General features: G+C 37.7%; 1 protein-coding gene across 7 annotated transcripts in view; it reads left to right on the top strand.

Annotated features, from left to right (window-relative positions):
* The window catches only part of LOC133532204 (uncharacterized), a 34,070-nt gene that overhangs the window by 20,480 nt on the left and 475 nt on the right, over positions 1-13,115 (top strand). For 3 of the 7 annotated variants that reach the window (XM_061870765.1, XM_061870767.1, XM_061870768.1), the window contains 6 exons: positions 8,731-8,894; positions 10,315-10,490; positions 10,984-11,069; positions 11,604-11,754; positions 12,071-12,245; positions 12,996-13,075. In XM_061870765.1, coding sequence (XP_061726749.1) covers positions 8,731-8,894; positions 10,315-10,490; positions 10,984-11,069; positions 11,604-11,754; positions 12,071-12,245; positions 12,996-13,075 — 832 coding nt within the window. Of the gene's footprint in view, positions 1-5; positions 553-8,730; positions 8,895-10,314; positions 10,491-10,983; positions 11,070-11,603; positions 11,755-12,070; positions 12,404-12,995; positions 13,076-13,115 lie in introns of those variants that run through there. The other 4 variants (XM_061870766.1, XR_009801666.1, XR_009801665.1 and 1 more) reach the window with 4 other exon arrangements.

The following is a 13,115-nucleotide window of genomic DNA, read 5'->3' as shown; positions in this document are numbered from 1 at the left end:
TGGAGATTGTTTCAGAGCCGGGGAAGGACATCAGGATAGTTTCTATGATTCATCATCATTCTACGTCTACGCGTACGAAGTCGAGGGCAGAAACTAGTACTTAAATAAATGCAATATAAATAATATTACTTAATTAAGAGGGTAACATAAATAATAACTAGACTTCGATAGGTACCTAAAACAGTTTTATATTAAATCAGGTTTCGTTGGAGGAAGAGTCCGAATTTTGAGCAACGATGCTATGCGAGAAGTCGCGCAAAACAACGCGAGTTGCGTATCCTGTACTGGAAGCCAAGACCCACGGTGCTGCTGATTTACAAAGTTAGTATATTTTACTCTGCACCCTACCGGCAGATCATTAATAAATTCGAAAGCGAGATAAACAATTGTAATTTACAAGATTCGATAATTAGAGACGCTAGTATTATATCCTAATGGACATCTATCATTTGTAAATATTACTTGTTATATACAATGACCCAAAACTTATATGTACTTGTATGTATATAAACATGATAACTTAAATATATATTGTATAATACTTGCAGTGAAAATTTGTGCAAATTTGTGTGTTTTGTGTTTGTGTGTTTTTTGATATGCAAACGAAACCAGAGGAATTAAGTGTTCAGCGGAACTGCTCCTGAAAAAAAGATTGCTGTCATAAGGTATGTTTATTAATAAATATGTACATATTGTGGTACCTAATAGGTAATATTACCGTGCTACATCACTCGTTCTCTAATATCAAAGTCAAATGGACCCCATTCCATGTAGGCAGACATTCATAATAACGTTTATATAAATCAAATGTTTGCGTTCTTAACATTTCATAACATACCAACGAAATTAAAAATTATTATTAAACAGAAACGTTTCACATAAGGCAGTATTTTTTCTCTTAAGTAACTTTTTAATTTATTAGATACTTTCTTATTAAGTACTTTATTGTGCAACCAGGACTCTTAGCGTCTAAGACGAAGAGGCAGTCTTAGAATTCGGTTCAACTATATGTACTCGTATGGCGCAAACACATACAATATGTATTTTTATTTTATATTTCATTGAAATAAACGATCCGTTTAATTATATTATGTACTCATAGAGGTAGACATTAATATTTCATACAAAAAAAAAGTTGACCAGCTAAAAATTGGGCCCGAAAATGCGAAAAGTTATTTTTTTAAATTATAAATCAAGATGACAGAATATCCAAAAGTATGCCACGGTTTTAAGATGATTGTTATAAAATCAAGAAAAACAAATATAATGTGATGTACTTGTGTACATATTGTAATAAATAAATGATCGTGGAGATTTACTGAAAGTCTTTCCCGAGGGCCTCCATGACGACACGTTGTGCCCTCCCATTGCGACCAGGCCCACATATATCGACAAGGAGCCGTTTTGCCTTGTGGTACGTAATTACTGATATTTAAATGAATTTGGACTTATTGTGTTTTACGCTGTTGAATTTCGGTAAAGGTCAATGTCGGGAAGTCCGTCTATAAGAGAAGACAGTCTGACAAGCTCTTTCGTCGCTTTTAACTCCCTTTAATTTTACACTCACTGAAGCGATCAGGTCTAGCGAGTAGCAGTCTAAAATGATCGCCGACTTCGTTGAGTTTTGCGCATGCCACAGACTGTATTTTTCAGTTTATAATTTATATTATACTACTTACTATTTCGACTTACTACTGTGACTACTTAATAAAAAAAAACACAAATCAAAATATTTAATAATATGATTTGATTTGTTCCCAAAGTTGTAGGTATTATGACTGTGTTACTTTATTTTATGTAGGTACGTATTGTATGTGTTTGTGTACATACTAAATATATGGTGTACCGAACTATTTGGCTACTTTGACTGCTACGAAGTATTTGACGCTGACTGTACATGGTTGAAAATAAATAATTTGAAATTAAAATATTTAGAGAGCACTAAATTTGAAACGCTTGTTTCATGTATAAAAAATAAATTAAGTAGGGTGGCTGCTATAGTTATTGGCCACTACATGGGAATTGGCCACTCATAGTCATAGTCACAATAAGACTTCAATTGGCTTCTTTCTTCCTGATTTGTTAGGAGTGGCCAATAACTATAGCAGTCACCCTAGGTAAGCGTAACCAAAACTAAAACGCACAATTTCTTTTTCAGAGATGCGGGTGTATCTACTTTCAATATGTGTGACCAGCCTATAAGATCGAACCTGAAGCAAACAAGACAATTTACCCTTAAATGTATTAGTATAAGTTTGCCTATTTATTATTAATTCTCCATATTGCCTAATAAAACAACTATATTGTGCATTAGAAGACAGTATCATCCGGACATGGTATATCAGAATGTTACGTTCTGTGGATATACTCTGTTCTAATGCACAGACATTTTTATTGTGTGATTAATTCATGGGATCCATAAATTGAGACTATGACGATTGCCCATGGTATGTGTTTAGTAGTAGTAGTAAGAAAAGCATTCCTTTTTACCAATTTGAGAAAGGCCCTTTTTTCTTGTATCGTCGTCATATATATTATGTCAACCTTAAACTTGTATGTAGTATTAAAGTCACTTCTAGGGTACTTTTGAAGGTTTAATTCTACTTACTTACATATATGACATGACAATAGGGTTAGTGGAAGAAATAAGATGTAGACGAGTGCATGCTATAATAGCGTAAATTAAGTATCTATAAGTATTACTCCTTCAGTATTAGACCTATATAGATGAGCCTTTCAGCTTTTTTTGGACAACATTTGTAACACTTGATGAGGTTATTGTAAAATTTTTTTTCCTTTGCTACTATCTACTCAGGTTGCATTTTTTTGTGATCCAAGCTTGCCTTTTGGAGTGAAATATAATGGCGAAAAGATGAATGTAAATATTGTTGTCCATTGATAACGTTCTCTGCAGATTTTGACGGCGAAATTAATAACACTGTCAATAACTATATACTTATTTTATTATTCATATTTTAAAGGGACTTTTATTATAAAAGTATGATACAAATTTCGGATCGGCAATCCAGAGGTGTGGGTTCGAGTCCCACGATGGCCACAGTTCATCATCACAGTTAATTTATTACATTGTGATTGACATCTGTATATACAATTCATAAAGTATACCATTTTAATATTTGCTGCCCACCTTATTAAATTTTAGAGAAGAAGAAACAATATACGAGAAGTTCTGTACTAAGTGCATAAATACCAACATAATGACAATATTGTGTAATAATTCTGTCTATTTTTGTTAAGTACCTACGTTATAATGTATAGTTTTTTATTTTATTTATTGATTAATTAGTCACCTTAGGATGTCGTTATAGGTACTTGCTAAGCTATAGGTTTAGCTTGTAAGACTCCAGTAACATCATTATTAAGATGTAACTCGTTTGTAACTACAGGATCTACAATAGCGTCTTATAAGGGTGAAGTATTATTTTCTTTTCCGATATAAGGAGCTCTAAAAGACTTTTTTACGCCTGTTTAGACCCAGAAAACGCAAATAGCAGCTGCTTATTGCGTGTATGGATGTTAAGGTTGTACGATTCACTTTAAGCTGTAACACTAACTTCTTACAAGTAGCATGCATTATAGCGACCAATACAGCTACCTGTGGCTCGGTGAACCTCTTAAACACTTTTATGTCAACTGTACCTGTAGGCTAAGACTACGAGTATGTAGCTATTCTAGAGCTGTTTTATGTCTATATTAGGTTCGGCTTTTCGTCCGTTTGTCTGTCTCTCTCTCTCTCTCTCTCTATCTCTATCTCTCTCTCAGTTACCACTTCACGTTTAAACCGCTTTAGATAAAATTTGTTCTGGAGGTAGTTTGAGGCCCGAGGAAGATAATAGGATAGTTTTTATCAATCATCATCATCATCCCACGCAGACGAAGTCGCAGGTAGAAGATGGTTAACTATAATAATGGATTGGATAACAATGCGTACGGTTACAGATAACTTCTTGATACGTTTTTGGTGACCGTAAAAAATAATAGCAGCATGCAGAGGCCTTGGAAATTGCACTTAAAATGTAATACTTATATAAGCTGTATATAATGTAAATGGCCTGTGATACGAGTATATCGATCACTTATAGACAGGAAGGAAACTTATCGTAAGGAAATGTGATGCAGTCGGCGAGACAATACAAAGTCGTATAGATAATATAATATATTAATGTAAAAGGCTGAAAGAGAATAGGTAAACTGATTATGTAATTGATGATTCGACCAAGAAGAAAATGAATGACTGAGATGTCTAGTAACCGAAGTCTGAAAGCGATACTAAGGGCCAGTCGCACCAACCGCAATTAGCGGACTGATTAACGTCACTCACCGGTGACATGAAATTTCCTAAAAAATAAATTTAAGTAGTGAAAGCTTTAACTGTGACAAATGGTCTGTGTACGTGAGATATGCAAACGGATGACAAACTGCTATAATAGTACGGGCACGTCTGAAAATATCGATACAAAAAAAGTGCCAAAAATATGTGTACACGACTTTATTGCCCATATATTAAGGTGGTGTATATTTCAGACGTACGTTACTGTACGTCCTATTATTAGAGTGGAACCAAGGGCAAGATTTTTAAACTCTTTTTTTATTTAGTTTACATAGTAGCGTTACAAAATCGTTTATATCAGGTATAATTATGGTAAAAGGGAATGCACTATTATATTTCTAAAGTCGTCGTTACTAGTCGTGCCCACAGCGTCGTGGCGCTGTGAGCACGCCGAGCGACGACGCCTTTAGGTGTTATTGGCGTTCAAAGGGTTAAAAAAATCAGTATGAAGTGCCTACCGCGAAAATCAAAATTTTGCTATCCGTCTATCACTCTTGCATAAACGAGCGATATAATGGCGGATAGAGAAATTTCGATTTTCGCGGTAGACCTCGATGGTCTACCGTGAAAATCGTTTTTGGTGACCATAAACAACGCATTAATCAACAAAGCCGTAATATTAACCCCCTTAGTACATTAACCTTACGTCTATGGACGGTAGAGAACTCCATACTTACGTCCGAAGTACGTATCGGGTCTACGTTGGTCAATTTAGATATACTAATAGTCGCGTGTCACCATGAGGTATACGGCCGTTTCCGATTAGCGTTTTATACAAGCGTACGTGTACGCGCGCGTAAGCTGGTATAGACTAAATGTAGGTAAAAGTAACGCGCGCGTATGCCCGTAAAAAGCAAATGCAGGGAAATGTAACGCGCGTATAAGCTCGTATCGCTGTAAGGGCCGTATACGCTAGGCTGAAACCGCTCATAACGAAGCGGCCGAAGTGCACAAAAAAATCGAAACATGCACTCTAACGCCTTGACAATAGAGGCATGTTCAGATATTTGTGAGTATCTTGGCCGCTCCAATATATATAATGGCGACTACATATTACCAAAGAGCAAATTTTGTAGCCACAGTAAAGTTACTGCCATCTTTCGACATATGATTAAAACTTTTGGAACGCACGAATAAAAAGTGGCAACATCATACCAAGCATCGGCTAAAGGTTGTGGCGCCATCGCTCGAAACGATACCGCCATGCATTTGGCTTTTGATCTATTAGATTTATTCATTAACAAATTTAACATATATCAGTGAAAGAATAATGATCAAAGTCAAATGGCGTTCTAAAAGTTTTAATCATGTGTCGGAAAATGGCAGTAATTTATCGTGGTTACAAAGTTTTTTTTTTACAATCCACCTCTATTTCAAATTCTCTTTGATACCCATACATTAACCCTTTGAATGCTTTATGTCATAAACACAACATCAAACACCAAAATCCCGGGCGCAAGGGGGCCAATGTAAACCTTAGGTATTCGAAAGTGTGAAGGTTACTTTGACAGCGTCTGCCAGAACACCTATAGGTGTCCTTGGCCCTGTGGGTACGACAAGTAACGACGATTGTAGGTATTTTTGGCGTTCAGAATGTTAATCTGTACTGCATATCTCGTTTTCGCTCATCCTAACCTATCACCCATCCTGCGTCTATTAGACGGTAGAGAAAGGACGAAAATCTCTTAGGCTACGTACGCACTAAGCGGCTAGCCGCGTGCGGACAGCCGCATGACGGTTAAGAATGTATGAAACCGCAACCATAAATACTGAACGCACTAAGCGGTCCGCCGCAACCGCACGCGGCTGGCCGCATAGTGCGTATGGGGCCTTATGACAACTATTGCAAAAGTAACCAGCTTTCAGCTTTAACCTTTTGAACGCCAAGAGCCACTAAAGTGGTCGTGTGCTGTCGTGCCTACCACGCCAACGACCACTAAAGATGTCATGGCAGACGCTGTCAAAGCAATTTTACTGTTGACAGATAAGGTTTAAATTCGTTTCTCAATAGTTGACATATTGGCGTGTATGCCACATTTTGATGAGAGGGAGAAAGCGTTGAAAAGGTTAAATAATAGTTCCTAATCTCTCCGGTGGCGCTAGGTAGGCTCATGGATATTACATGAATCATATACGTATAATAATATAGAGATGAAATGGGGAGGAGCAGCAAATAACCCGACCAAATTACGACGAGCCTACCTAGCGCCACTGGAGAGATTATTAGGAACTATAATTTAACCTTTTGTTCCTAACCCTTACTTGAAAAAAAGTTTACTTTGACAGCGTACGTCATGACACCTATAGTTGCCTTGGTGCTGTGGACTAGATAACGACGCTTTTATTTTATTTTCTTGGCGTTCAAAGGGTTAAAGCTGAAAGCTGGTCACTTTTGCAATAGTTCTGCCATAAGAGATTGTCGTCCTTTCTGTACCATCCATACTTTAGATTGACCTATGTTAGCCCAATTTGACATTGCAAATGTCAAGCAGAATTAGCTTTATCCGACACGACAGTGTGTACACCAACCATACAAATGGCGACAGCACACGAAAACTGATTGCATTCACACTGCGACAGAGTTAAGCGCCACCATAGCGTTATATTCCTATAAAAATGTGGTGTTTACCTAGTGGCGCTGGCACACTTTGGAGGGGAAGGACATTATTGTAATATTTATAACACAAACGTTATGATTTTTTTCTAATGTCAAGCAAATGTTAGTCAAATTTATATACGTTAAATAAAGTATCTGAATGATATTTGAATGTTTTATTAACTAAAGAGGTTTTAGTGAGGTATTAGTAAGGAATTATAGGAAGCCCGGCAATCCATCGTAGCTATTAAATTTGTAAAGTCCAGCGGTGGCAGCATGGTTGCATTTTTATCATTTGTCACTATGCCTGTCACTTTCGCACTTACATACCTATTAGAACGTGACAGGCATGGTGACAGGCGATAAAAATGCGACCGTGCTTAGCCCGCTGCTATCACTTTACTATGAGCAATCACCGTACAACGTCATGCTTTACGAGCACATTTTTATATGGTGAAATCTTTATATATAAATTTGATCGTTCAACCTTGACGCTGGCAAAATTGTCCCATTTTACAAATGCCATTATTTAAAAATACTGGATTGAATTGCTATATGCGTGACAGGGAGCGAGGGACAGAATATAAGCATTACGACGAAATTAAAAACAAGTTTTTACTTTGCCGTCAACATACTCGAAAACGACCTACGTAATTTAGTCGTATTTAACAATGTAACCTCCTTGCTAAGTCCTTTAGATACTTTTTTCGAGCGTGTAAAGTTATCATGTGGAGCCAACATTATTGACAGATATACCTATGGTTAGTTCGGCTACTCGCCACCTTACAGTTTGAGTTCTTCTATCGCATACGAGATGTCACTAGCTAAAGTGGACACAAAGCTTAAACATTTCATTTGGAATTTTTATAAACCTTTCCTAGGTTTGTAAATTACTTATTATTCAGAAAACTTGCAGTCTCACTGATATTTCTGTACAGTATTCAGGAACCATAGACTGGAATCGTTTTTGTGTCTAGTATTACACGTTTTTCTTGCACTTAAAACATGTCAGTAATTTCAGAAACTACTTACTGGCTCATTTTGTGGTACGTGGTACTTACCTAACGCTAGGCCATCAATGCTCTCTTTGTAATTCCTTCGTTTTGAATATATCAATGAGCATGCTATGGCCGTTTCATTGAAACAATTATACACTGCATTCATTCTCCTGGTAATATTATAAGAGTTATAAGACCCGTTTGGCCTAATCTCATAATTTTTAATCAAATTTTATACATTGTAATAGGATTTAACGGATTATTTTATTCGGAACTCAGTAGTAGAACAAAACAAATTAGTTTTCTACTGCGAAGTCAGAGTCCTTTCCTGTCTTGAATATATTTATTTCAGGTAAACTTACTATATTTAGGAACTAACATAATACTTGACCCTGTTAGGAAAACTAAATCGAAGAAAAAATATACTTGGTGCATCGGCAATTCATCGTGAACATTAAATTTAAGTCGGCTTAATTCTTCTGCATTCGGTCATAAATACATCAAATAAACTTTAAAAAAACTTAGTTCACCTGCAGTTGGTCACAAGTACATTAAGTAAACTAATAGTTTACCTAATGCACCTGGGTGAACAAAGTAAACGAAAAATATGTCACAAATTTGACAATGACGTAAAGGTGAATAAAGTGTATTTTTAGTTTACTTAATTGACCCAGGTGATTTGAGCTGGGTGAACAGAGTCAACTACAGGTTAAATTCAGGGTATGATTTTTTTTTACTTAACATATCTACTATTAATTATTCTGCTGTTTTCTATCTGCTTTCAGGATGTCAGTGAACCTTTGTGCGCAGGAGGGCGAGGAGCCACGTGACGTCGTGCTCCATTTTGACGTGCGCTTCCATAGAGACAACATCATATCCCTGTCTCGCAAGAACGGGCTGTGGATCGGCAGCGGGAATTATGACACCAACTACAACATGTTCGTGCCTGGTCAGTATACTCTAGAGTAGTAGGTATAGTTTTTATTCCATGGAGGCTATGCAACTGCTTAATGGTGTGTCTAGTTGCTTACGTGTAATCATGGCGAATTTTTGTAAGTGCTTAAATCTGAGGTAGCCGAAAATCGTTTCGCGATATTCAACTGTTGCAGTGGCAATATTTTATTTCCTAATTTGTTCATGGTAGTCCCCCGAGCTAGGTAGATTAGATACCTGGATGTCCATAATACAGTGTAAGAATTCAGAATGGCAGCATTTTAATAATTTTTTTCTGGATAGATAATGGGGGCGCTATCTCAGCCATTCTGACTTCTTATTCTGTATTGCTTACAGAGAATTACCTTGAAATAAAGCAACCGCCTCTCTGTGAAGCGGCACCTGAAATATGTCACTCTAAGGCTTGCCATCAACTGCTTAAGTTCAGGCCAGGTAAGAATAATTTAGAACTGTATAAGTAACAGCACAAATTCAGAATTTGATATTTACCAGTTGTTCTGCGGTGAAAGGAAACATCGCCGTGAGGGAACCGGGCTAATTTCCATAAGATCAAAGACCCTCTGGATGGCAAGGTTCAGATGAAAAATGAAAAAATGAAAATGAAAAATAGTTTATTTTCCTTTTTACAATTTACAATGATCGTAGTGGGTAGGACTTCCTTTTAGGTAAAAACCTGTGTTAGGATGCCCCGCTCTTCCATAACTCAAGATAACATGTTAGGAAATATTATTATAAAATACTAGGAGTACACTTTTAAAACTATCCTACTTACAATATATCTTAATGCCTTAGTTTAGCGGCTGATGGCAGTCACTTTCGTGAAAATTATTGCCTGCGTCAAATCTTAGGATTAAGATTTTAAAAGCCACGGTCTCATTTATGATGCAATCAGGGGGTTTTCTTTTGGACCATGAAACAAAAGACCCAAATCAATCCAATCCAATTAGCTTTTGTTCACTGACTTGTTTATCGTTCTGTTGTGTTACTTTGTCACTATTTTTAGTTGTCACTAGTCAGATTGTCGGGGTTTCCGACAAAGGCCTCCTCTATAGCTTTCCAGTCTTCTCTGTTTCGAGCGGTTCTTATCGGAAATCAACCTCCCATCTCATTTTCGGGTGTCCCTGACCTCTCTTGCTGTATATAGGGAACCATCAGTTAGTTATATTTTGTGTCCATCTGTTTATTTTCGATCTTGACATGTGACCTGTCCTCCTATATTTTCTTTTTCTTATTTCTCTGGCTGCATCTCTGACTTTAGTTTTTTTCCTGATTGTTGTCAGTCTCCATCTGTCATTTAATCTTATTCCTAGCATGCTTCTTTCCATGCCGTGTTGTCAGACCGCAATCTATTGTATATGATTCTTAGCGCATGCCCATGAAACAAACAACTTGGGTTCACCTCTATATTTTTACAGGCACAATGTTCCGCATAATCTTCGAGATAAAGGACACCGACGTGATCACGATCTATTGCCAGGGCAAGTTCCACTCCAACTTCCTGCCGAAGATCCCCTTGACCATGGCGAAGTACATTGTAGCCTGGGCTGATATACAGCGGATTACGCATTGCTACTTTCATACGGGAGTCAAAGTAAGTTAATATTCAAAATTATTTAGTGTTTTCAGTCCAATTCAGGGAATAAAAATCATCGGAGGTTGTCATGAAAATAATATCATCATAGGTTCAGCAGTTAATATGGTTCATCGTACGGTCAAGGAATTTAATTTCAGTACCATTTTGTACCTTTTCAAAGTGACAATAGTATGAGGTCCCTAGCATCTTTTATATTGATTGTCACTGTGACCAGGTACGAAATAGTACAGATTCGGAAATTAAATTCCTTGACTGTACTTTCACGTTTATAATATTTGTAAGATTGGTTCACTAGAAGGTACGAAGGCATATTAACTACACCGTGTTCACTGACTGTGAAATACCTAAATAGGTGTTACTAAAACAGCTTGGGAGTTCTGAACTTTCTCGGTCATCGCAATGTTACGTTCTGTGATGTTAAAAAGACAATTCGAATCGAATTGGAAAATCCTGTTCCAGGGCTAGGAGTATTTATTCCCCTTCTTCACAGGCCCCTGGTGGAGACCAGCCCCCCGTCGCTCCTCTGTCGCCGCGGCCCACCGCGTCCCCTGCTGTTGGTCTGGAAAATAAGCGGAGGTAACCGATTTATCTGCTGAATTTGGCATCGTTTATAGATTCGTCCGTAACACAAGGTCTAACCCAGATAGCAGAAGTTTGGCTACATAGGCATCGATGACCACTAACATAAGTGGTAAAGTTTGTTTACCATCGTAGATCAGGATTTTCCAATGTTTTTGCCACAAAAGCCATTAATGACCTTAGATAAATTCGTGAATGCGAAAACTTGGCCTCTCTCATTTGTCGCCATGCCTGTCAACGTTCTAACAAGTATGTAAGCGCGAAAGAGACGGGTGTAGTGACAAGTGATAAAAATGGAACCATGCTGCCACCGCTGGCCTTCAGGCTTACCGCCGGACTAGATTGGAAGGGCTTACTGGCCGGACCTGTTACAGGACTCTTCTCTTTCTTGTTGTTGTTTTCTTTTCTTGTTGTTTCTTTTGAATCGGTGCAATTGGTACAACAGGAGTCTATAGGCTAGTGTAACCACTTGCCAAAAGACATATATTCTTGTTTGCCACCAACGTGGTATAAAAAACTTGTTTATTACAGCACTCGCGTGAGGAAACATCCAGTCCAGGACTGTCCCCAGCTACGCTCGTCCGAGAGTTCTGACGATGAGCAGTCGGTGAAAGTCCGACCGAAAACCGAAGGTCGAGCTGACAAGTTCTTCTACGAGACGCTCATGTGCCAACAGTCAAGGGTAAGTATGAGTATCGTATTCCTGCACTTATATATATTTATGGCTGAAGCCTCTCTCCTTTGAGGCTAAATTGTGCTCCCAATACTGGTTTAAAAAAAAAACAGCTAAGAAACCATGAATTCCCAGTTCCCGCCATACAATCTTACCAGGAATATTCTGTGTAATTTCTAAAAAATGGACTGCAAGATTTACTTCAAGTTTTGGTCCTACAAGAGTTTGGAAAAGAACAGTTGATGAAGGTCCGGCCAGCAACCAATATGTTTTTGATTGTCTCGTGAAAGGGACCCAGGATTTAAATTTACTTTAAATTCCTTAGGAAACCACTAAATTCGGCGGAGCGGCAGCTGAACCCCGCTACAGAAGCGCCAGCCGAGAGCGTGTCAGACCAGACTGTTCCAGAAAATTTGAACAAGAACACGAAAGTGACTACTCTGAAGACATCACCTCGAAAAATGATTACTCTGTGGCAGATGATACCGAAGTGATGCCAGGTAAAAAACAAATGCGGCGCGGGAAGTTCCCATTCAGCCAATTCGTCAATTTAATGGGGAAGACTAATAGGAGAAATTAATTGTTTGTGTTGTGTTTGTTAAGTGGTTTGTAAATATGGGTGTATTATACCTATTTTTAATAGATTACTTTGAGTAAGTACGATGTTTCATTTCGTACAAACGTTTTCGATGGATATTGGCCTATTCTTAACATATTTTAATTATATGAATGATGGAATGGTGGGATTATGAAAATATATTTAAATCGTCTCTACTTATCTCTTTAGTTGTTGAGTTGTATGATTCGAGTGAAGCGATTGAAATGTATAAGACGATCGAATTTCAATGTCGCTATAGCCCACTTGAGTCGGTCTTGATTAATCCCACATATAGATCGTGTCATTCACGATGACGCGTGAATTTGACAAATCTAACCTTTAACGGCATAATAATACAAACCAAGGCACGCGTCATCATGAATGAGACGATCTCTACTTAAAACAGGTAGCAATTATGATGCGTTACATACAGCATGCTTAGGATCGGTTGCACCAAATCGTTAAAACGTTAGCTCAATTTTATGGTAACTACGAGAATTTTCAGTTTACTAGTGGCGCTCATCAGACCGTGACCAACCGCAACCGGCTATATTCAATTCTTCGTCCCCACACAGATGTTTCCCAGAAATAATACTAATACTTTCAAGAGTTAATTTCTAAAGTTGGTAGTAGAGGTATTATTGTGTTTCAGCTTCAGGGTCAAATCGGTGCTGGACACGAATGCGAATGTTCCGAAGAAAGCACATGAAATATGGAAAAGACGGTTCCAAGGTGAGTAGTGATTAAAAAGTCTACTTGTATCGAACTCAAA

The sequence above is a fragment of the Cydia pomonella genome, chromosome 26, assembly GCF_033807575.1.
Source record: "Cydia pomonella isolate Wapato2018A chromosome 26, ilCydPomo1, whole genome shotgun sequence".
NCBI classification, from domain to species: Eukaryota; Metazoa; Arthropoda; class Insecta; order Lepidoptera; family Tortricidae; genus Cydia; species Cydia pomonella.
This window is presented reverse-complemented; position numbering and strand designations above follow the sequence as displayed.